The following is a 25244-nucleotide window of genomic DNA, read 5'->3' on the forward strand; positions in this document are numbered from 1 at the left end:
ATGCTAGGTTGTTCTGCAATAAGGTCAGAATAGTAACCCACATATGTGAATTTATTTGTCTTTTGGTGTATCTTTGAGGTAGGAACTTCTGTTTAAAGTCAACCACCACTGCTTTAATTGAGCAGCTTTTGGGCATTGTTTGGATTATACAGAGCTCCAATAATAATAATACACAGTGTAAAAGAAACAGAGGCAAATGATAAAATTTCACCAAGCTCTTCTGGTCAGGTTGATTAGACCTGTTTCATCAGATTATGGTAATTCAAATGCAGTGGCTGCTCTAGATGATATTTGGCATGTGTAAAGCAACTGACACAAGAGGATACTAAACACACAGGCTCTTCATTAACAGATAAAACTCTCAGACTTTCTGGAAGAAAACATCATAGAAGTGGTCATAAACCCTGATTAACCTTTCTACCAGCAATTAAATTGGTGTATAAATTTGCTGCAAATTTCTTGCATATCTTTTTGAACCTGGCATACTGTTGAGCACTGTTCTTCTGATGTTATGGATTTTATTTTTTGTAAACAGGAATTCTCCACTGACTGTAATGTAAATTGCAAGGACATTTTACATTGTGAAGAACAAGTTATGAAAATATCTGTCAGAAATAATTACAGTTGATCCTGTTGTCGGGCAGGAATATAGATTGGATAATTTACTGATGTCTTCCTCAGCAGTGTTTTTTATAGCACTGTTATCGGGAATATTAGAATCTAACTCAAAATAGTGATAAAGTCACTTGTAAGGAAAAATTAAAAAGAAAGGAGAGGTTATTGATCTTCTACTCTTGACTTTGCATGGTAGTTTGTGACACAGGCCTTACTCATGCATGCTGGTGTAGAAAACAGAGTATGATCATTTATACTGTTTTTTGAAGATGCAGAGGCTCTTGAATGTACAAATCCTGTTTTTCACTATCATCTAAGGGTGTTCTAAAGGCCTCAAACAAATGCTTGCTCCTGTTGAAGTTTGTATCCTAAATCAGATGTGGCACATAGTACAAGCCTTTGTAGGAACCTAAGGACACCTGGAGGTAAATATGCCGTATGGTGGTCTGAAGGGTGTATTTTGCCAAGTTGTCAATGCAAGTGACATTTAAGCATCCTGTAGAATGAGTGAATGGGAAAAGCTGAAAGGCTATTGATTTCCCTTGTCCTCCCTCCCCTTCTCTATATATTATGAGACCTGCTACTGTTGTTCAGGACAGCAAGGCAGAAGAGAAAGATGGAAATGTATGGTTGGCAGATAGGTTGGTAAACAGCTCTTGTAATTTCATGAGTTTGGTAGAAACTGAAGTGTCAGTATTATTCCTAAAGAGTGGACAGCAATACATCTTCCTAATGTGCCCTCTCCTGACGGATATGCAGCTGATAAGATTTTATTGATTTTCTCCCTTAAATTTCTACTCCTGATTACTTCAACACTGATGTTTTGGTGGTGTTCATTTACCTCTCCTCAGAAAGTTTCTTTATATCTCTAGATCAGGAGTAGTCCTTTCCACATAAGCCTTTAAGTCTGTGCAAAAAGAAGATCCAGGATGTGGACTCCTTAAACCTGTCTAATAGTACATTTAAGGAATAATGTATTTCTTGTCTATTTGCCTTTTGAAGAGTTCTCTATACCTAAAGGCCCATAGCAAGAGAAATGTTCTCTGCCACTGACAGATATCTGCCTATCACAAGGCATCATAGCAATCTCCAGGCTTTTTTAATCCAACAGACTATGGCAGTGGATGAAAGGACTGACCTAGGAAAACCTGCAGAGGGTTTAAAAAAACCCAGCTACTCTAATGAGAGAAAATGGATCACTTGGTATCTGTGCTGTTTTGAAACAATCCCAAAATGAGCTAACTGACCCAACTCAGAGCAGCTCAGGCTTCCTTAACCCTGCCTGTGTTTAACTCCTTTGACAGCTGTCTGCCGCTGGGACAGAGGTGAAACTTCGACAGATCGCATTTGCTGATCAGTGCTCCCCAGACTTGCAGCTCTCCCCAGGAAGACCTGAGAACAATTACAAGTGTGTCACCTGGACAAAATGTAAAACTTCGCTGTCAGACTATCCTATCCCTGGTAAGGCATCTAAGGCCACCTAATTACTGATGAAAACAAGCTTAATAAAAAGAAAATATCCTGTAAAATAAGAGGACTATTAGGACGTGTTATGTGTTTGTGAAATGTTTGCATTAGGCTGAGATGAGCATACTGTAAAAATTGCATGCAAAGTAATAGGAAGAAAACTAGTGCTGAAAAAAAACCACTTTCTAAACGTGTTCTGTTTGTTGGTTTTAGACATTGTTTTAATCTGCCTCCTCTGAGGGAGAACTGGTTGTGACGGTAGATTCATTTATGAAAAAATGTCTGTGTGTGTTAGGACAGAGCAGGTTTTGACTTGCCCTTCCAATGAATCCAGGAAAGAATATTGAATGAAAATGAGGTATAGATGACAGCTCTAAGCCTGGACAGAATGGGGAGCCAGACCTGACCTATTTAGTGAAGTTTCACCACTAAATCTAATTCTAATATTATTTCTCTTCTGTAAGAATGACTGTGCAGCTCTGGATCCTATGCAAAGCATTATGCACGTATTTACCTCTATGGTTTAGAGAATATTGCACATGCTCATATTCCCTATAGGCCTGTATTTATTTTTTTTTTTCCAAAATCAAGGTCTCAATACACTTGCAAAATTCTCTGTGTAGTATGGATGTGTAATACTAAGTAGAATAATAGTGTAAATGTTAATATAAAAGATGAGTTAGCAGTACCCAGTAGAATGTGACTGTTCATAGGTCATCTTTGAATGCCCATGAATTAATAAAAGATGATTAATTGTTATAATGTGCTAAAACACTAAGAAGGACTAAAGATAGTTCTGAATGACATTCTGTGTTAACTTAATTTGCTAAGCAATGCTGAGAACAGCTGCAGAAAATCACAAAGCATTCTTGTATCTTATGTAGCCTACTTCCCCCTCTCTTCCCCCCGCCTTGGTGAGTGGTTTACTTAGTTTAACTTCTTTGGGGTTTTCTGTGGTCCTTTTAGTTTGATAAGCATAGTCTTTTAAATTCATGATAGGATGTGAATTGGGTAAATTCAGATTCCTAGGAACTGATCCTACTGGAAGTACAACTGTTGGCTGCATGTTAAGTGAATGTACAGGTAATTGGAATAAATGAGAATTTTAATGTTTGAAATTAAAGCTCTTTACCAACCTTTATGATTCTATGACTATATTTCCATTTCTGGGTCCCCAGTATGTCATGTTAAGATGACCTGCCATTAAACAATGCTTGGCTGTTGCTGGAGAGGAGCTGTTGATGCTGTTCCAGCTGTTCTGCCTGGCTCCCTCTCAGGTCAGCTTGGGAACACTGGTGCAGATCCTGTACCACGATTAATTTTGATGGGAACAGCATTGTCATGATCATGTTGAGGTCTGTTCATACAGAGAGCTTAGAGAAGAGACAGAACTACTCATGAATCTGTGCTGTGGAAGAATTGATGCCAACTCAAAATATAAGATAGGCCCAAGCTGAACTTATTATGACTTCCATGTTCTGACTAGATTAGTACAAGAAAGAACCTCTTTTCCCTTTTCACTTTGTGTATAATGAAACCCTGCTTAGTACCAGCATTCTCTAACATTCCCAGCAACAAACCAACAGCAAGAAGTCACTGAAATGGTGGAGTTGGCAGTTTATGACTAAAGACAGGAGGATTAAGGGTGAAGCATGCAGGCTTCATGCCTCCCCAGAAGTAATTTCTTGTACCTTTTTGTAGTTTCTATGTAGTTTTTTTTTAGTTTTCTAGTAGTTACATTTTTGTAGTATTTTTGTAGTTTTCTAGTTTCTATTAAAAGAAAACAAAATGAGTCCTCTTCTCCGAGGCCAGTCTCTGTTGGCTAGATGTACAAGGCTTACATTTCCAAGGAGATCAGAATTTACATAGCTTGGGTGTGAAAAAATACTGAAGTTCTTACCATACATGGCTCAGAATATTTTAAAGTGAGCAGAAGCTGTTCAAATTCTTTATGTCTTAGAACTGAGGAAAAACCGCACACTTCAGCACAGGAACATTTTCAACATGCCATACTGTATACTGAAATCCTGACATTCAAAAAATGTATCTATTTCACATACCTAGTCTCCCAAACCTGTTCCATTCAGTTTAGAATTTTTTGATTTTTCTTGAGACACAGATTTACATAGTCAGAGTATAACAATATTCTTGAACCTTCCTTTTTTCAAAAGCATCTTCTGCTGTAAATTCTGAAGATATGCTATCGGCAGATAAAATGTTGCTGTTAATCAGAGAGTCTGAGAGATTGTGAGAGGAAACTGAAATCAAGCACAGTTTTTGAGTAGGACCGAGGTAGGATCAATTGCAACTCAAAGTAATCTGCTGAAATTATTCCCTCTTGTTCTTTCAAATCATGTGTTTTATTTGAATTACATAGCATGGGGCACTGAGCCCCTGTGTGAGCAAAGTAAAGACAGCTGGTACAAGGGATTAATAGTGATGCTTGTTTATTGCAGAGGTTTGGCCCTGTAATTTAGAGAAATAGGCCAGAGTCATGAGAAGGAGAACAAGGCAGCATTTTCCCTGCTGTTCTGTTGAGGTCAGTAAGTGGCATTTCTGCTGATTGAGTTTCAGTTTTGGAAAGTGTTTGAACAGTTTTGTTTATATTGTGTATCATGCACGCATCTATGTATATTTGTGGAAAATCAATAATGGTGTAAAATATCTGCCTTCAGTTTTTGCCCCTTTTGTGTAAATCAGGGATTAAATGTTTTTATAACATTATGTCTCACCAAACGTCTACTGCAGTGAATTTGTTGAACTCATTAAATATCACAGAGGACGAGACGCCCATAAATTCACTCAAATGAATTCATGAACAGTTACACTACTAAAACCTGATTTTCTCCGTGTTCCTTGCGCCTGATTAATTACGCTTCCAAAAGCGATTCGTGTTGAAGGACAAATAGACAAGCTTTATTCCATTAGCGGGGAAAAAAGAAAAAGCTAGAACTTTCATCCTGCTTAGCACTGTCTGCAAAACCAGCAGAGTTTGCCCTGAGGTGCTGCAGGACAGGAGTTGTCTCAGCCTGTCCAGGTTACAGTGCATTGACAGTCACCTACGGGTACCCTTTGCTGGACTTGCTCTGCTTCCCTGTGGCACCTTTCAGATGTGCTCTCTTGTAAGGCAGGGCTGGTACAACTCACAAAAGGGTTTGTTCAGTAACAAATGGCAGCTGGACATAAAGTTTGGAATGAGAAAATAACAGTAAAAGTTAACCAGATTTCGAGCATCTTATGGTGACCAGTCTGGCCAGTTTTTATTTATTGTTGTAAGTATCCCAAAGTGTAATTATATTAAAAATCTTTCCATAATGCAAGCAGGCCTAATAAAAGTTGATTTTTTTTTCTTCAGTGGATACATCACAGCTATCTAAAGCTGTGGCATACATTTAGAACTCTACTTTAAGCAGATTTATTTGTGGTGCTCAGCTCAGGCCAAAAAAACCCAGAAGACCCTTTTAGTGTTAGCCACAACTAAAACCTAAACAAAACCCTCAGACTTCAAACAAAAACCAAAGGAAAGATTTACAAACAAAATATATTGTGAAAGTAGCATCTGCTTTGATAAACTGCATTTTGCAAGATTGTTATTCAATGTGATGGGCTATTGAGATTTAAAAAAATTTAAAAAGACAGTATTGTGAGGTCTGAATCTGGTGTAAGAGTTTATCTTTCTTTTGTCTGTTTTTAAGGTTCCAATTTGTGTGTTGCTAGTTGTAGGTATTTTAATTACACAAAATCTAAGCTGCCTTGTCATACCCTAAAGAACAGAATATTGAGGATGAAGAGAATCAGAGGGGACACAGAATGACTGATAGAGAGTCTTTGTACTCATGAAGAGAGATAGGAGCATAGCCACATTTACAATTTCTTTAAAGGCTCATCCTGCTTCAGAAATGTCATGTTCCTTTTCCTGTGTCCCATTGTCATGCACAAATTTCTGCCCAGCCTTAGTTAAAACACCTTGCCATTCAAAAGAACATGAAATCTGTTGTTATTATTCATGTATCCATTTGATTTCACACCAAAACCCAGAAATGTGTTGTAGGAAAAAAAAGGGGAAAAAATATTATAAAAATACAAGATTTCACAGAGAAATATATCCGTTTATTGAGCTGCTCATTTCTTCCAATATGTTTGGATTCAAAAACGAAATGCAAAAAAACAAAGCACTTGGCTATGCAAGCAAAATTGGATTTTATTCCTTTGTTTCTGAGAAACAAGGATGAGTTTCACTTAAGTCTTCCTTGACAGAAACACTGTCTTCCTTAACTTTTGTTTTATTTAGGAATTTGACCTTTCTTATTTATATTAATTTTCAGTTGGAGGATTAAGGCCAAGCATCCAAGCCTCTATTCCTGACTGAGTGAACATATAATTTATTTTCTAGTGCCTTTGTTTTATCTGTCAAATGTGTGTGGGGAGACTCCTGAGGTCTTTACAAAAGAACTTGTTTTTGTAAAACACTTAGATCCTACGTTTGCATGGTGCACTGTACTTGGAGAGGGGAGAGGTCTAAAATGTATGGTTTTATCACCAAATTTGCAGTAAATAGTCAACTACCTTGGAAATGCATTTACAATGCACATTATTGCAAGGGGTTTATGTAGCATAGGATATGAAATCTATCCTGTAGTCTACAGGAAACTGGAAACCAAGAGAAGAAAATTTCTTCTCTAAATTCAGCTATTTTTCATGGATAGAGAATCATTTTTGTGCCGAGCAGCTTCGTGGCATTCATTGCATGTTGCAGTAGCTCACACTACCATTTTGAAATGGGGAAGAAGAATCAATCAGCTGTTTCACAGTGGGATAATTCCTTGCAAGTGATGTCAGGTCAGTTGGATTTAAGTTGATTTATCTCATGTTTAGCATCTATGGGAGCTGGAAATGATATTGGAAAACACTTAGGCTCAGTCATATCTGATTCTCTGAGCATCTGTTCTTGTTTAGGAATCAGGCTCAAACTAACTTATGATACAAGGAGTTATAGTGCCTTTCAGTGCAGTGTTTTCAGCTTGGCACTGAAAACCAGGCAGCAGAGCTGGCTGGTTGTGCTTTCTGGACATGTGGCCTTTGCAAGGTCCAATAGAACAAATGTATGAATATCTTTTTATATGTGTTTTATGTATATACTTTTTAATAATATTTCATACCTGTTTAGAAGTCTAGATGATAGCAACAGAGTTAAAGTAAGCAAGATGCTGCAGGTTCTGCCTAGTTCAGGAGAATTTACATTTTTAGTAGAAGTATAAAAGCAGGAGGAGGTGACTCCAGCTACCCTTACATTTTCTGGTCTGTCACTCGCTCAAACTGCAATTGCCTTCTTGTGGTGCATAATTCCTTGCCTGCTGCAAGAAAAAGGCTAAGTGTAATTGGGATTTTAGTGGCCAACAGATGTTCCAGAGACACAAAATGATCCCCTGCTGAGCCCTCTATAAAGGCTGCCACCCCAATAAAAAGGAAACATGGTGAAGCCCTGAAACCTTAATCCCAAACATTAGAGCTCTGGCATATGACCGAGTTCTACTTTTTTCCATTCATGTTTACATTTCTAGTTTAGGACAGTGAATGCCAGTGCTCCAGTGGGATTGTGCAAGGTCTGTGTTATGCTTTATGAGCACGGGCCTCCACTGAGACTAATGCAAAGCTGCACTGTCCCCATGGGAGCTCTAGGAAACATTTATGCCGTGGGCATACATACTAAAGGGTTGGGATTTTCCTAGAACAAAAAGGGCATTTGGGTTTATATCTCCCTTAAGAGCTTTCTCTTCTTCAGATGACAATGAGCATTATGAACACATGCAAGAGGTGTGATTATTATTGCTACTGATCTGATAGCATGTGTGCATGAAGCTTTGCAGGATGTGCAGTGTGTGTGCACTCCAAGCTTGTAGTCTGACTGGGATGGATATCAGGCAGATGAGTTAATAATTTATAGGTAGTAGAACTAATCAAGTGTGAAAGGCTGGACAAAATGAAGGACATTTATCTTGCTATTTTATTGTGAGCCTAAAGAAAGCTTGGCACTTTGGACATCAGAAGATTTCTAGCTGTGGAGGAGCTCTGGTAATTAAGTCATAGCTGAAAAAGAAGTCTAAATCATAGGAAGAACAAGCTATGGATTGTAGCATTTTAAAAATCACATAAGAAGGTTCTAAAAGGAAGAGACTAAGAATTATTCGTGCACTTATATTTAGGGAGTCAAAAGTAGGATATGGTTGTGTTCTTGTACTTCTTAAATTCTTTAGTATAAGTATTCATCTAAAATATGTTTACCCTTTTGATGTCAATGTCCTTTGTGATACTTACCTTATGTAGTCCAATCCATATTCTTTCAAAGTAATACATAAGTTTGTCATTTAAGTTTTTCTTTGGTCTTTCTTCCCCTAGTGCTTCCTTGCATTACTCACCACAGAGTGCTGGTGGCAAAGATTGTCTCAAGGATGCTCAGTTTGTTCTTGCTGAGCTATACCTCACCTTATTAATGGTAGTGTTTTGTGAGAGAGGAAAGAAATCCTTAATCTATCTGGTGTACCCAGGTAAATTAAGCTTGTTCCTTTATTGTATGTATCTCCTTTACCTTACTGGGCCGGACATCCAGAGTTGTTGTATTTGCCCCTTTTCCCAGGTCTGAGGGGAGCTGGGATACAAGAATAGTTTCTAATGTCTTGTTACATTTGAGTTATTTCAATACCTGTGCAAATCTTGTTTTCATATGAGGTGGTGGACCATGCACGTTTGTGCAGATTTTTAGAGCCTTTTATCCTTGTCTCTGAATGCTTGTTCCTCAGCAGAAGCAAATATTCCTGAAAACTTTCCTCAGCAACCCAAATAGAAGAGGCAGAGTCACCTGTTTGTCTAAAGCATCTGTGCTTCCGTTCTGCTTTAATCAGTTCCAGCATTTCTGTCTAACTCTGAGGGCACCCATGCTTTGAAGTGGTGTTGTGGGCCTCTGCCTGGAAAAATCAATTCCAAACTGTTGTTTACCCATAGCAGAGAGACTTTCCCTGCAGTCAGAAAGAAGTATGAGCTAGTATCTCTGTGTATTAGAGGCAGTGAGGAGGGAGGAATTATGAAATAGCCTGTTTTGGTTTCTGCTTTTTCTTTTCCCAAATGATTTGTCTAGAAAATTGCAAACTTTGCCTCCTTGGCTCCTTTTGTTCCTTACTGAAGAAATTCCTCTCCCCTGACTTTACCAAAGTCACTTTGTTCCAATGCTACAGAACAAAGAGAACCAAAGAAAAGAAATTACTTTCTTGTGGCAATTACCTCTTGCATTTTAACATGCTTTTCCTTGTTTTACTTTTATATAAGAACCTAAAGGGTATGTGACTTGGTTTGGATCACTCCTTGCCTGTCCAGTCTAAGTTCACAGAAGTGTGAATTGTTTCCTAATGTGCTAGTTTGCAGTTATCTGTATAATAGGAAACTAACAATGGCCTTCATGATTCTGTATTTATGCATTAATCACCTACTGTATTTCTGGTTTTGCATAAGGAAAAGCAAATGGCACTTGCAGCAACACCCCTTGGCAGCAGCAGATATGTTTTCTTTAAGTAGTTCATCTCCAATTGTTTTGTGATACTCTGGAACTTTAGCCACTTTCAGTTCATAAATTATCATTATTATCCCTTATGCTTTGAAGAACTTTTACCCAGCATAATCTATAGACTGGAGCAAGGAAACACCCACTTTTGCTGGGTTTGTATCAGCCTGAATCAAAGGGATGTTTCTTTCTTTAGCCATTCTACATTAGCATGACACATTCTAAATAACAGCAGCATAAGTGAATGGCTACAGTCCAGCAGCAGACAAGTTGTTCTTTCCTGCCAGGTATTGATCATCAGAAACACAGGGTATTTTCTTACTCCATTAAGAATTTTTTTTCTCATAAATTTAGGGGTGTAATCAAAAGCTAGAAAGTATCAAAATATTTTCTGTGTTTTGTAAAACAATATTTAACTACCATTTGATATTAACAGGTTGCAGAGATTTTGCAATAAATCCTGCTTGCATCCTGGAGATGAGTTGTTTTAGTAGTGTTTAGTTATGGAAGTAATTAAAATTTGCAACTATTAAAGCTTAGAAGAGGAAAAAGCTTTTCAGAAGTAAAAGAATCTGTATTTTAGTTGTTTGAGAAATAAGCTATTTTGTAGCTGCAGAATTTACAGTGTAATCTGCTCATGGCTCCAGCCTTGCACTCCATAACTAAGCTTCTAACATTTTTTAGAGTAAGAGTGGTTTTAGTTGTGTGGCTACTGTATGCAGCCACACAACTATATGTAAATACAAACCAAGGCAAGGATTGAGCATTCCAAATTAGCAAATAAATGAAGCAACTGTCCTTGTTTTGATTAGAAAGTTTGGATTATAGATGTCCTAAGGTCCCTTCCAAGGTGAGTGTTTTTTTTTGTCTCTGTTCCTGAATAACCTTGAGGTGTGAATTATCTGGCTCTGTTCAGTGGCCAATTACACAGCTCTTTTAAAGTTGTGATGATAAATACAGATGTTGCAGCTGAGCAAGTTATTCCACAGTCCTGAACAGCTTTTCCTATCTCCATCATGCATACTTTAATACAGAAAAGATGAGCATTGGTAGAATGTAATAACATTTTTATCAAATAAGTAAAAACATGGCTAAATATTATTTTGTTTGCAAAATTTTTCCTCTTAAATGACCAAGCCTGTCAATTTTTTCCCCTAATTTGAATGAAACTGACAGAAATTGCTGTTTACTGCAGTGCCACATAATTAAGGCATCCTGAAACAGAATCTATAACAGGATCTAAATGCCCTGGCCTTTTATACATTTGTCCCAAAGTTAGAATTTTGCTTTTGGCTGAAATAGTAATTCTTTTTACAAGCACCCTTCATTAATGGGGTGGTTAACATGTGTAACAGAGCAGTTTGTAAGAATGAGATCCAATGCCATACAGTTCAACTAATCTGAAATTATTCTAAACTATTCAAACTTAAAATATATGTTCTATTCAAATTTAATAATTTTCTTGATGCTGCTTGATACAGACAGTAATCAAGTATTTTTCTCTTTGTAGTCCATAAAATATAGGTCATTCTCACACATCATAAAGTGCCAGGGACATCTGTATTGAAGGCAAATGTAACTGAATTTGTATTAGGTTTGGAGGTTAACTTGGGAGTTTATTAAAAGTAGTTTTGATGTGATTCAGTATATACCTTCAGGCAGCTTTGCCACTGACATTTATCCAATGAATACCTTTATATTTATTTTATTTTTAATAGAGAAAAACAAAGTTCTGAGAGAGCAGAATTTTTCATTCAGCTGTGCTGAGACAGCTACCTCAATTTTTTATTTCCTCAGAAAGAGAAAGCGGATTAAAATCAAGTGCCAAAACAGGAAAAATGCATTTAACAAATATTGCTTTCACTATTGTGATAAAGATTATCTTATATGAGGCAGGCAGTGTTTTACTGTGCTCATCTCTTTCCAGTTAGCTTTTTTCATTTTTTTTTGTTAACAGTAGTAACCACAGTCTCACACACTTGCCACTCCAAGTTCATCCTATTCAAATTCAGAGCTGCTTCAAACATCAAAGTTTAATTTTACATCTCTAGGAAGTGGCTAGTATTTATTCAGGGAGTGAAGATATTCAGCTGCAAATGAAAAGATGATAGGAGAGATTATGACAAGATCATTATAAACTTTGACTAATTAATCTGCTGCAGCATCTTTTCCTCATAATACCTTTCATAACAGTACCTCTGGACATAACATTACCTCTGGATGTGGTATCTTGGGCTGTATATCTTGGGCATTTAGACCAAATATAGTCAGGTGAGAAATTCTCTCTCATAATAACTGGCTGGAGAAAAAACAAGAAGCTGGTAGCAAGACGAGATTTAGAGCTCAGTTGTTCCTGTCTTCTGCAAGTGAGCTGTGCTCATTATGAATATCTGCTTATCAGTCCCTTGTCTTTTCAGTTTGTGCCTTTTTATTTGATATATACTTCCTTTTCAGTGCTATTCCAAAATTGTTTCTTTCCTTTTCACTCTCTTTTCCAGCAGCTGTTTTAGAGCTACTTGCATGATTCTTGTGAATTTTAACATGCCATCACTTCTCTTCCCAGTGGAAGATGATCTGTTTCTGCTGGGATATAATCTTAATAATTACATTGTTCTCACCACTCTTTCCCTGGTTATTCCAAGAATAATTAAAATGGGAGAGTAGACACAACAGAAAAGCATTCTTTTGCAGTAGGAACACTCTCCTTGACTATTATTAATCCACTTGCAAATTTCAGTTCATATTTATCCTCTGAGGTGTCTTTAAGCTTCTTGTTAAGCAGTGTATCTCCTATTGCATGCTGTACATTAGATCTGAAAGAAAAAGTTAGACAAAAAAAGCTGATAAGCCTAAAGATTTGGTCTTAGAAGTGAAGACCAATTTGATAGGCTATTTGAAGATGTATATCCCCATTATAACTGGCAGCAATTATATGAAAAATGTGGGCAAATTGCAGGACTTATTTCAATCCAGCATGTTAAAGATGTCAGAGCCCATGTTTGAAATTCTGTAGGAGTTTGAGGATCAGACATTGTAATTCTCTGCTGGCACACTTTGTCATGCTGTGTGAATTTGTTCAGGTCTTCATTATTTCCTACACTCTTGTTTACACAGAGCAGAATAGCCAAGTTTCATTAAAGAAAAAATATAGTTATAGGAGGTATAACTTTACTGAAAGCTTCAGATAAGTTATACTGTGGTGAGAGTAGGTATTTTCAGATGAAGGAGAGAGGAACTCCAGTACTGGAAATGCATGAAATTATTTCAAGCACATTTTCAAAACAGGAAGCATTAATAATTCATGAAACCTAATCTTTGAACATTAGTGTTTTTACAGAAGGTTTTTAAGTGACAACTGAATTGATCAATTGCCCCCTCTCATTGAATTAGGACAGGATGGGTTTTTAAAATAACTTTAAGTGATGGTGCTATTTCAATATTTTTTTTCCATGCCCTGAATCTTTATGTTCATGAATGAAACATAATGAGGTAGTAATAAATACTTTAATTCTCCTTTTGTAGAACAAGTAGGGAACTACAAGTCAGTGAAGATAGGAAGCACATTCACTATGCCCATTGTGCACATACCACAATTAGGTGGTAATATCAAATAAACAGAAATGCTGGATTTAATTACGTGTTATGAATATATATTGCTTCCCCATATTATTGAGATTATCCCAATTGATGGGGCTTGGCATAGATATTGGTGGATGTCTTGTGATTCTTTTACAGCCTTCCAGTTTGCAGACACAATATACCAGGTTTAAGTCTAATGAAATTTTACATACAAGTAGTTCTTTCTACTTTATCTCCAGCTGCCATTTGATTCCTGTTTAAACTGGGACTTGCATTTCTATATTTTTTTTCATTCCATGTAGGGCTACTTTTTAAATTAGGAATTTAAGCGTTTGTTTCCATTTTGTTTTTTTGTAGGCATACAAATACCTCTCAAAGTATAGTCTCAGGAGCATGGGAGGTGATGAGAACAGCAGCAGGGCTAGTTTGGGATATTCATTTCAAGTGCAGCAGCACTTGTTTTACAGGTACAAACAGGTACATACAGGCCAAACAGCTGCTGCAGTTTTTCCTCATGAAGAACCTTGTTTGAGCCCTGGATCAGTGTGTTTGGCACAGATGGTTGTGCTGTGGGGTGAGATGAGCAGCCCTGCCTGCCTGGGCTGGGATGAAGGAAGCAGTATTGCAGCAGGGCAGCTGGCTCCTTTATCTTTGTAAATAAAAGGTTACATGGGGCTTTACTGAGGATTGACATTGGCCTTCTGAACTTTCACAAAACACTTTAAATATACTGTGACAGGCTGAGGCACTGTCTATGGGCCACAAGGGACTTACCTGTTAATTAGGGGATGCAGGGATGACAGACGATCATGAAGGTATTTTCTCAAAAGAGAGTGACTGCGATGCTTTTTCCAGATAAAGGAGCTCAACATGGTGTGTGCAAGTGCTTAGGCTCTCCTTGGACCAGCAGAGCAATAGCCCAGAGCCCTCAGACTGGAGGTTTGCATCTCTTGGGTTTAAGGCAAACACATTCTCCCTGTCCATGATCCAGGAGCCACTTACCTGAAGGATAAGGCAGCTTGGGTAGAAAACAACACTCCTAGGCCAAAGTATTTAATCTGACTGGGCCAAATTGCCCAGACATTCCCTGGATACCAATATCATACAGCACTGAGGGCAAGGAAAGAATTCAAGGGTGAGCAGAAAGGTTTACTGCAGTAGGCTATATTTGAGACTGCAGCTCCTGTCGGTTTTCAGGTCTGTTTTAACAGCTCTCATGTTTTTTTCTCTGCTCTCAGTAATTATACTAATAGTATTGATTTAATCCTTTCAGTCTTCAAAGAGCTGTTTGAATAATAATTAGATAATCCTCCTGAACCCTGGAAAGACAGATACCATTATTAAAAGTAAAAAAAGCCCTGAAAAGTCCTTGTACAGAAAAGGAATATTTGATAGGAGCACTGCAGGTAAAGAGAAGTTCATGCCTGAAATATGGGCATGTCTTTAGTCCACATTCTGCTTGAAGAACAGCTTTCCATAAGGAAGGAAGAGTGGAGTGAAGTAGAGGATGGCAAAGCAGCAGACTAGGTAGAGGCCAAGCCTCAGTGGATCCAGCCAACAGTTCCCTTGGGGGCTGTGCCACTGTACAGCTCAGAGGATTTTCAGGATTTTCTTTATCTTGCCTTCATGGCTGCTTTCCTCTTCCTGATTTTAGTGCCTCCTAGTTTTAGTTTGCCTAAAGTATGTCGTATTTGCTGCTGAGTCTTGTATGTTTTTGTGGGTTCTGTCATACAGCTCCTTGATCATAATGAAGATTTGGGATCCAGTTGTGTCTTTGCTGTTTCACAGACAGGTTTTCTCCTTGTAATGCTGCAGCAGTCTCTGGCTTCCCAGAGTATTTTGTTCTGTCAGCAGTGTTCTGTTCTCCCAGTTGTTTGCCCCTTGGGTGATTTCACTCAATATTGAAAAGGTAAAGTGTCAGAGGTGGGATGAAAAAATATTGGATGCTTATGCTCTCACTTAAAGCTCCAGTTGCTGGTGAGTGACGCTGTTTGTCTCAGTAGCTTCTTGTTTTATAACTGCTTTATAGTGTAACACAATTATCTCAGCATCAGGCCAGTTCTTTATTCTGACACTTCTTAAGTATCTCCAGTGATGTGGTGTCAGCTCGCACCAGAGGAGACGTGATCAAGGAGATCTGCACAGCGGAGTGTGAATCTGTTTTCTGCCTGAAGGAATTAGAAGTTACATACATGTGTGATCACTTAAAGGGCACCAGAGGGAACCTTGTACGAATTCAATAAAAATTTTAAAACATGAACTCAAGTCTGTTTTGTCCTGGGTACACCTTTCTGTGCCATGGAAAGGTGGCATTCATTCCCACTGTACAACTGGAGGAACTCAGCTCTGTAGTGATTAATTTAGTGTATCTCATGTACAGAGGAAGATGAGTATTGATCAAGGCCACTAAAACATATCATACTTCTATTATTTTATAAGCATTAACTGCCCACAAGGACAACATAATAAATTCTACAATGTGTTCCAGTTCATAAAACTCACCAGTCTATTGTTCTGCCCAGGGTGACTATTAACAGTCACAGTAATTCCTCTGGACAGCTGAGGAGCAGGGTATGACTAGTACTGCATGCATAATACAAAGTATTTCTTCTCAATAGACCCTCACAGCAACTTCAGGAATAAACCAAATTCCCCCAATTTTCTTCCCTTCCTTTCTTCACTTTCCACCATTAAGCTCTGTCTTGAACACGGTATGTCATAGCTATTGACATTTCAGACATTCATTATTATAGCAATGTAATGCATATAGCCAGTGAATATATCTGCAGCATGACAGTGTAATTACCTGCTGGCTTTCCAGAAATCATTGGCAATATGACTAATGGTAAAAGCTTTTTTTCCTTCTTCTTTTTTGATTTTCTTTTTAAAAAAGCTTCCTTTCTTATTTTTTGTTTTAATATAAACGATTATAAACCCCCTGTGGAATATGAGACTTTGGTAATGACTCAATGGGTAGTGAGGCAGCAATCTCAGACACTGTAATGTGATGCAGAAAAGGTCATAAACTTGCTTTCATAATAGGATTATTCATATATTCATTCATTAAAAACTAAACACATGTGGGAACACATGGTGCAAGTATTGATGAATACTTTCTTGTAGTTTCTTTACTTTTGATCAATTTGTGTGAGTTGAAATTACTCCAAATTAAGTCTTGTCTTATTTAATGCCATTTAAACTTGAAGTTAGTTAGTTGTTCTTACTGAAGACAAGAGCCATGAGTAGCTACGTAGTGTTTCAGAATCACAGCTTTGTCTTTATGGAGTGGTGGTTGGATGGTTGTTTTATTTTCATTTTTAAGTCTTTACAGTGAACTTATATTTAACAGAAAAAACATTAAGTTCTATATAATTTTATCTAATTATCTAATTTTATCTAAGTATCTAATTTTAGCTAAAAGTTTCTAGTTTTTTCATTGTACTGTTAGAAGGGTTTTGTTGTTGCTTTGTGTGTTTGGCTGGGTTTTTTGTGATTTTTTAGAGTCACATGCTCCAAAGTCTTGTGACATAGCTGCCTATCCCAGCCTGACAGCCTCATTGCTGTGCATGTTTGTCACCGATGTGCCATGCTAGAATGTAGCTAGGACAGGACTGGTTAGGCAGAGCTGGATGTGGTGCTTTGGAACTAAATTAAAACAGCTGTATTGGGGTGCACAGGGAGGCCTGTCTAGTCTAGCCTATGGCTCCCTGGGCAGCATCAGATGACTGGGAAATCCAGAAATAGGCTGAGCATGGAGTGCCAGACTGTGACTCAGGGGTGTCTTGAGTCAGGGGTGATATTTTCGAGGTTAGTAGCCTTCAGCAGATTTCTTCTTATGTGAATTTGCTTAATCATATTAGTGCTTATGTTGACTTCTGGCTTCCACAGGAACATGAGACAGAGAGTTTCACTGTGACAAATTCTTCATCCAAAACAGCGTGTGAAGAATTATTTCCTATTGTTGATTCTAACTATGATAACATAACTTGATGCCCTTTATTTTAATTTGAGAAAAAAAAAGGAAGGGTGTTTTCACATTTCAGTATGGCCCTCATTTTATGCATCTCCAGCATATTTCTGCTCAGACAGTTCTTTTCTAGGCTAAAAAAACCCACAAAACTCCAGTCTATGCAGTTGTTTCATGTAAGGAATCTCTTTGTGCTTTTCTAGTGGTAGAATGTTAAGACCAGAACATGGGATGCTCACAAAGTGGATGAATTTACACAGTGATGTAATGAGTCTTTCCACTTCTATAACTAATACTTGTCAACTTAGGCCTTTTTTTTCTCCCCATAACAATAATTGTCTCCTATTCCCACATTGTTCAGAACATTATTGACCTGATTTTGTTTTTGGTTTTGGTGTAGGAATATGCAAGTGACATGATAAACTTTGAATTAATGGCACCAGTTACTGTAAAGTTTTCCAGATGTAAGTTTTTCAAGTCATATTTGGGGCCATAACCTTGATAGGCATTAGACAGAATTTAAAGCTTTTTTACAGTTCAATATTCAATTTCTGGTTTTGACAAGTTGGGTAACAACTCAGGTTGGTTTTATAATCCAAATGAAGCTAGACCTGCATTATACTTGTACATCAGCAGCAGACAAAAATTCTATGTTTACTTTTCTTTAATTGCAGGTATTTATGAGCCGCCATTTCTTGTATTATTTTGGTGAACCTACTCTGGATGTGAAGATTGCCTTTTGTCAGGTGTGTGTTCCTTACAGGTAAAACAAGGTACAGTATATACTTGTACTTCATTTTTGCAATTCATGCTATAATAAGAGAAAAATAGAAGTGAGTTTCAACAGCTTACTGCAAGTTATAAACATGAGAATAAATACAAAGAAAATACAGAAACACACCACAAAAAATTACTTTTCTATTTGCCCTCAAGTTTATTTTGTAATTTGGTCTTAATGATTTTTGACTTTGCTTTGATAAAGTATCAGTTAATATTCTGAGGTTTTTTAGTGAAAAATAATGGCACAATATTCAAACAGAAAAACTGCAAATTAAAACTGTTTTATCTTATTCTCTGTTCTTCTGAGACAGAGCCTTTTACATTGTAACCTGTGACTAACTTTATGTTTACATATTCTTGAACTGAAGGAAGTAAAATCAAAATCGTGGTGTTTGTCTTGTCTCCCATTGAACATCATGTGGTACTGAGGTTCTGGAACCCTGAGGCTGCACTAAAGCCAATTCTGTATTTCTACATCATCCTTGAAATTGCTTGGTCATAATATATGGAAGCCCACAAAGGTGAAACTAGATCTTTGATGCAAAGAAAAAGCTTTTTGATTTATCCAGTTTTTATTTCTCTTGGTTTAGTTAACATGCTTAGTTGCAAATCTATGTGCATAATTTTCCCTTGTGAATGAAAAATTACTTTTTCTTGCTCACTTCTGAACATTTTTTTGTGTCTGAATTCTGCCTCTTCATAGTTTTAAAGTTTTTTTGTGAGATGGGAAATCAGTATTCTAACTAACTGGGGAGATATTAGGGACATTCTTCACTTTTTGAGGCTGAAACCAATGTTGCATTCTTAGAAATTATGATAAACACATTTTTTTTCTTTTATATTACATGTGGCGTCCAAGTGAAAGCACAATTGTAAAAAAGAAAAGGCTGCTACTTGTGTGTAAGCATTTAATATTAGACAATGACAGGTGTTAGAAAGTTTGCTTTATGTTTTTTAACTCAGGGACGCTAACTATTAATTCTCCTGAGAAGGTTGAATCTGGATTTAGGAATCATTAGCTCTGGGATGGGTTTTGACTATTCAGTTTGATAATCTGCTTAACTGTCTTTTCTATTTTATTTATGCGCTTGTGTTTAACTGGCTTAATTCTTCCACTTGCAACTTTGTCAAACGTAGTATTTTTGTAATGTTTTGACAGAGTTTGTTTCCAAAAAAGAAATTGCAGAAATTGCAATTTTTTTTTCTCAGATTATATGAGAAAAGTGTTATTGATAAAAAAATACTTTCACTGTGCAGAATAGAGGTTTTTTGCATAGCTCTCCTCTCTTTTTTACTTAGGCCATTTTGGATGCATTTTTATCACTGAGTGAGATTAATTCCTGTTTGATGGCTGCAACAGGTACCCAGAATGGCGTCATCCACTAAATACATACAAAGAGATACTATCCTGACATTGTCGGGAACGGAATTCCATCCTTCAAGCACTTACCACATGGATACCTTTTCAAGGTCTTCAGACCTTCAGATCAATTCTCTTGAGGATAAAAAGTGGTTTAAGCTGCATGTTAATTTATTCTCTCCATAAAGATAGAACCTGATCCAAATAACAGCTGTAACTATGAGCAAGAACAGTCTCTAAATTAAGTGTCTGGTTGCATTAAGGCCTATCTTGGATGCTGTTAATTTGTATTGTTCACAGTGGGATGGGGGTTATATCTCTGTACTTGGTCCAAGCATCTAGATCTTTGTTTAGAGGTTAGGAATAGTATCCAGGTGGTAATATTGGTTATTCCATTCTTATTCCTGCTTCCATTTTAAATTTATGCCTCACTGCAGAAATTCTCCAAAGTGTTTGTGCTGAAGTGCCTTTCTTAAAGCTCCAATATTGAAGAGAACCCCAATTATTTTTAGTACTGAGGGTGTATTTTTCCTGTAATATGTATTTGTGGCCTGAAAGGCATAGCTTTATGTGCTCTGAAGGAAAGTGACACATTCATAATTACAGGCTGTTTTCTTTGACATAGAGCTTATGTCACTGAGCATACTAGTTTTGTACAATGAACTGCTAATTCAGCAGGAACAGAATTTTAAGGATTTTCAGCTTAAGGAGAAAAAAGAATGGCCCTTCCTGAGAAATATTCAGTAGCATAAGTAGGGTAAATATGTACCTCCCCAACTCTTCACCCTTTTGCAGTGTAAAAACACTCAGGTCTGGAATTACTGGACATGGGTAGCCAATTCATGTTCTGAAGCAGCCACCTTTTTTTAAGGCTGAGGATGAGGACATCTGCTGTTCTATAATAATAGAAAAGTAGGACAGGAAGGCCTATAGAATTTCATTAGACTTCTGTAAGGCTGTTATCACCAACAAGCTTTTATCTATAGGACCCTACACATTTTTATTATAGCACAAGGTAATGCAGAGTAGTGTATCATGAGTAGAATGAGACACTAAATTTTAATACTTATATATTAACAACATCTCACAATTCCAAAAGAATAGTGACTTCTTCATACATATTTTCTCCATTTGGTTTTTAAGTATCTTTTTTTTTTAAATAAATATTGAGATGTGTAGCCTGTCAGAATTTACATGTTCCCTAAGATGTAGGTATAGGTGATGCCTTTATTTAGAATGAGATTCTAAATGTAGTGTGTCCTGTGATTATGTCTTCTATCCAAGGGGAGATTCGCTGGTATTCAAAAGTTACCAATAATTGATATATTAGATTTTTATGAATAAAATTACATTTCATAGGGTCAGGAGCTGTCTATTTCTAGGTAAAGTGTGATTACTTAGTACTTAGCTCCATACAGTTTTTATTTGTAAAAGGGAGAATCCTTTCATTAGCTATTGTCTTCACATCACATACTGTAATGATATAGTTTTATTGAGAAATCTACTTTCTTTCCTGTATCTTTGGCTACATTTTGCACTTCAATCACTGATTTATTTATTTATTTCCTCTTCCTAAAAAAACCTCAGTCTCAAGGAACCTTTTCTTTCAGTGTTTCTTTATCAGTCCTCTGAACCTTCTTTGGTGTGATGGCCAGGGCTGGATGTCACCTGTGTGTCAGCATTGAGCTCTTCAGGCATCGGGGGGGAGAAGGAATCATTTGAAGTAGTGTTTTCTTGTGCAGATACTCACATTGCTCATCTGTAGGAATCTGGTCTGGAATGAAGGACACACTCTGGGACACAGTGACTTCTGAGCAATACATGATACCACAGTTATAAATAAGCAATGAAAATTAGGTGCCTGTAGTGCCAAGTAAAGTACCAAGAGCTCAGTGAACATGTGGAGGACAAGAGAGATAAGTAAATAGTGCTTTGCTTCATGTTTTGAGTAGATACAGTTGAAAAGGAGAAGGCAGATTTGTTGTTTTGTGTGTAATCAGAACTAGGTAAGGGCTAGGTAAGCTGATGGGTTTTCAGATCTCAGAAGAGGCTAAACAAGGACAGAGTGTTTAAACAAATAAATATAAAACAACAACTATAGAAGAACCCGAACCTAACAATAAAAACAAAACAAAAAAACCCCAAGCAGCACTTAGAAACATAGTGCTACCTTTAATAAAATGCTTTAAGATGTGTTGAAATAGAATGAATAAAGCAAATGTAAAAAGATCAGTCACTGATCAATCAAGGCTGAGTTGTTTGCAGGGGTCTGTTGTCTACTTAAAAGTCTGAGTGTAGAAAGACCCCTGTCTGGGGGGCAAGGCAGCTGGAGAAAGATTAAAAGGCCAGAAATCAGCTTTTAAATCCCACTCAAAACACACTAAAATCAGAAAGACTGGATGACTAATACAAACCTCACAGGATGAGAACGAGGTGGAAGAATGGAGAACTGTGGTGTGATATATCTGGTAAGACCAAAATCTGTAATGTTACATCCAACCACACACGCACAAGATGAAACCCTGTGTAGAAGATTGGATCTCTGTTTATGGACTTTTGAGTTCAGGAAGAGCCAGAATAAGTGAGAAGTCTGTCTTTATGGAGAGAAAAAAATAGATAAAATTTCTGCCATAGATGTGTCATATATAAAATACACAATTTAAAATAATTTAGTAGATCTTTCTATCCAAAGACACTCTATATTTCCCAAGTGAAAGCTTCTGTGGCCATTCAAATTTACACAGCAAAACCTGTGACCATTAAAATTGAAGAGGGCTCACAAATTCATGTTCATGCCAGAAATCTGGCATTTGAAAGTTCTGTGAGAATTAGAGCTGTGCAAGTGGGAGGACAGCCATTAAATTCATAGTGCTGTTGGCTGAGCAGATGCACCCAGGTGAGCAGGGCTTGCCTCTGTGCACATTTTCAGAGCTGGCCAGAAGCCTGAGGGTTTTGCCATTCTCATGAATGTCAGTCTCTACAGCCTCAGCATTTGACTTTCCAGGTTAAATTGTAGTTTTAAGATATGATCCTTTTCTATCCTGAGAGATTCAGAGGCATCCACCTCAGAAATGAGCTGTGGTCCACACCAGCCTTTTTGTCTGAGGCTGGGTGGATGTGGGGCCGCTGGGGAGCCGTCATGGTGTCTGGCTCCGAGCATCCTCTCTGCTCCATCCTGCTCACCTCTGGGCTCCGTGCCAGCTGCCAATTGGGAATCAGCCTCTCAGTCTTCCATCTGATTCTTTCACTCACCAGCATTCACACACATTTACACACACGTGGAGAGCTTGAATTGATTTCAGTAGCCTTGCATCATGGCACCCTTGAATGAATTTTCCTGCCAGGATTTCTGTGGGCACACACAGGGAAGGATACAAACACTGAGGTAAAGTTTCCCCTCTGCTGATGCTGCCAGCAGAATCTGTGACAGTGCTCACTGTCCTGGAGATGCAAGGGAGAGCAATTTACCTTAAATTGCTGCTAGCATGGTTTGTATTTATAAAATCTGAAATGTATGAGATGCTGAGCTGCAAGACATTGCCATATTTTAGGCTCATCAATAATAGAAGGGGTGGTGTTCAGAAACAAAGGTATGTCAGTAAAATATGATAAATACAGTTATGTTGTAGGATAGAAATGGACAAATGAAATGGGATATCAGGAAGCAATTCACCTTACAATATAAAAAATAACACAATTTTATTTCTGTTGGGGTTTTAACTCTTTTCCTCTCTGTACTCTGAAAGAAAAGAATACACTTTGTAGCTCTGTGTGAGGCAGTCAGTTATTTGAGTTCCACAGAATTTTTAAATACTTGTCCTTTGAAAGCAAAATATGTGCTCTCTAAACAATTAGCAATGGTGAGAGTATCCTTTTCCTTCATCTCAAATGCTTGAGTCTTGACAGTTTATTTTCTTTTCTCTTTCTCACTTGTCAGGTTACTAAGCAAACATCATTGCAAGTATGGCTACGTGCTCAAGTAAGCTAACAAGGATAGTTAGGCTTTCAGGGCTGAGAAACTTTCACTTCTCTTACTCTTAAATTTCTCACTATGGAGGAAAGAGAATGGCATTGGGGAATGTGTGTGTGTGCATTAAAGTTTTCAATTAGGTACTGAAAGGAGAAAGTAATGGTTTATGCATTTTTGTACGTATGAAATGAAAGCTAAGTTCCTCTCAATGTCAAACTAATGCAATTTCATTGTCCAAATGTTTATGGAAACTGAGAAAAAATTGCTTTTCCATGTATACTTTGTCTCTGAGGAATAATCTTTCATCTTACACAGAGGTCTGACAAACTTAGATGTATTTTGTTCGAAGTTTCACAGCTTCAATGTTTACTGTTGTTGTGGGGCCTCAGTATTGTAGCTTGCCCAAGTTCATTTGAAGTTCACCTGGAAATGTATTAACTCACTGGAATTCACTTTACTGTATGAGACCTATACATTTTTACTGTGATATCCTGAATGTATCTATAAACTTCCTTCCCCCATGTATTTCTTAATGAAGTACTAATTCCTGGTTTCTTATGATGCTAGCCTCAATCATATGAAGGAGTTTATGGTTAGGTGCATCTACAGAAGGGTGTATGCTGGAAATTCCTAGCTCTGGGTTCCTTTCTGATGCCACATAATCAAAGCTTTAATTTAATCTGCCTGTACAGGTGTTGTAAAGATTGTGCAGCAAAACCTGGATCTGGAATAGCTTAGTGGGGTACAGAGGGGCATCTGGGAGAATATCAATATCTGTAACAACACCAAGGCTTCTGGAAAGGGTTTAAATGAGCAATGAGGATGTAACAGGAGAAGAGCAAAATGTAGTGTGTAGGCTTCTTTAAGATGAGCTATGTGAATCTGAAGATTGGGAGAAGAACATTTTCATCTGGGTTTGAAACTAAAACTAACATTGACATGCTCTGTAAAGAGTATGAATTTCCTTGCTAAAGGGAAAAAAATTATCTTAATTTTGGAGTGAAATGAAGCTGCCATTTCCTTGTTCTCAATAGGAAGTGGCTGCTGAATCAACCAGAGATTGCTCTTGATTATGTGTCAGCTTGGCTTGGGGATCTGATCAAATCTGATTAATCCAATAATGCTGTTACCCAACAATGCTGTTAATTCATTGACTTAGCGATTTAAGTCAGCATCATGACAAGGATAGTTATATCATCCATCTCCTGTTGTTATGAAAGTAAGCAATGCATTGGGCATTAGTAACCTTACTATGCTTTTGTTTTGCTTGTTTAGGCTTTGGTAAAAATTGGAAAATATAGAGTAGGGGTTGTTTTGTAGCTTTGTAGCAGTGTGGGTTTAGAGTGAGGAGCCAACTTAGACTTTGGCCTGTCCACAAAGCTGAAATTGTTGTCACTCAGAGGAGGCATTCTGCTTGAAGTAAACTTCAAACTAAATCAGCCTGCCTTGAATTTTACAAGTAATGCTTGTAAAATACCTTATGGGGCACAAATTTATAAGTAGGGAAAAAGATACTAATCTAAAAAGAAAAAAATTATTTCATGAAAAATAAAACAGTCTTTACCTTTCCCTCTCACATACAGTTAGGAGCAGATTGTTATAGGAATGATCTGTGTTGTGCAGAGGAGAGCAGCTCATCAGGGCATCTGCATCTTCTTATCAGCTGTGGTCTTCCGGGTCCACAACTTTAATTGCTGTTGACTGAAGAAATTGGATATGTAAATTACCCATAGAACTGAGGTACTACAGAGTGGTTCTTCTCATCTGTTTTGATTGATTTTTAAGACATTTCTGGATTTAAAAGAACCAGCTGCTGGAACCGCAGCAGTTCAGAAACCCCACTGTACTCAGCTTGAATTTCCTGAGGTCAGGATAACGTAAAAGCAAGTAATTTTTATTCTACACATAGAGTGATAAAATATATGCTCCCATGTAGCTCCGTGCCACACAAGGA

General features: G+C 37.4%; 1 protein-coding gene across 9 annotated transcripts in view; it reads left to right on the top strand.

Annotated features, from left to right (window-relative positions):
* Positions 1–25244, top strand: part of MAPK10 (mitogen-activated protein kinase 10) — a 146622-nt gene that overhangs the window by 48109 nt on the left and 73269 nt on the right. For 5 of the 9 annotated variants that reach the window (XM_077782998.1, XM_077783003.1, XM_077782997.1 and 2 more), the window contains 3 exons: positions 1920–2076; positions 4539–4621; positions 17855–17926. In XM_077782998.1, the coding sequence (XP_077639124.1) occupies positions 4577–4621; positions 17855–17926 (117 nt within the window). In that variant the 5' untranslated portion in view covers positions 1920–2076; positions 4539–4576. Of the gene's footprint in view, positions 1–1919; positions 2077–4538; positions 4622–17854; positions 17954–25244 lie in introns of those variants that run through there. The other 4 variants (XM_077783001.1, XM_021549354.2, XM_077783000.1 and 1 more) reach the window with 3 other exon arrangements.

This window comes from Lonchura striata, chromosome 4 (assembly GCF_046129695.1).
Source record: "Lonchura striata isolate bLonStr1 chromosome 4, bLonStr1.mat, whole genome shotgun sequence".
Lineage (NCBI taxonomy): Eukaryota > Metazoa > Chordata > Aves > Passeriformes > Estrildidae > Lonchura > Lonchura striata.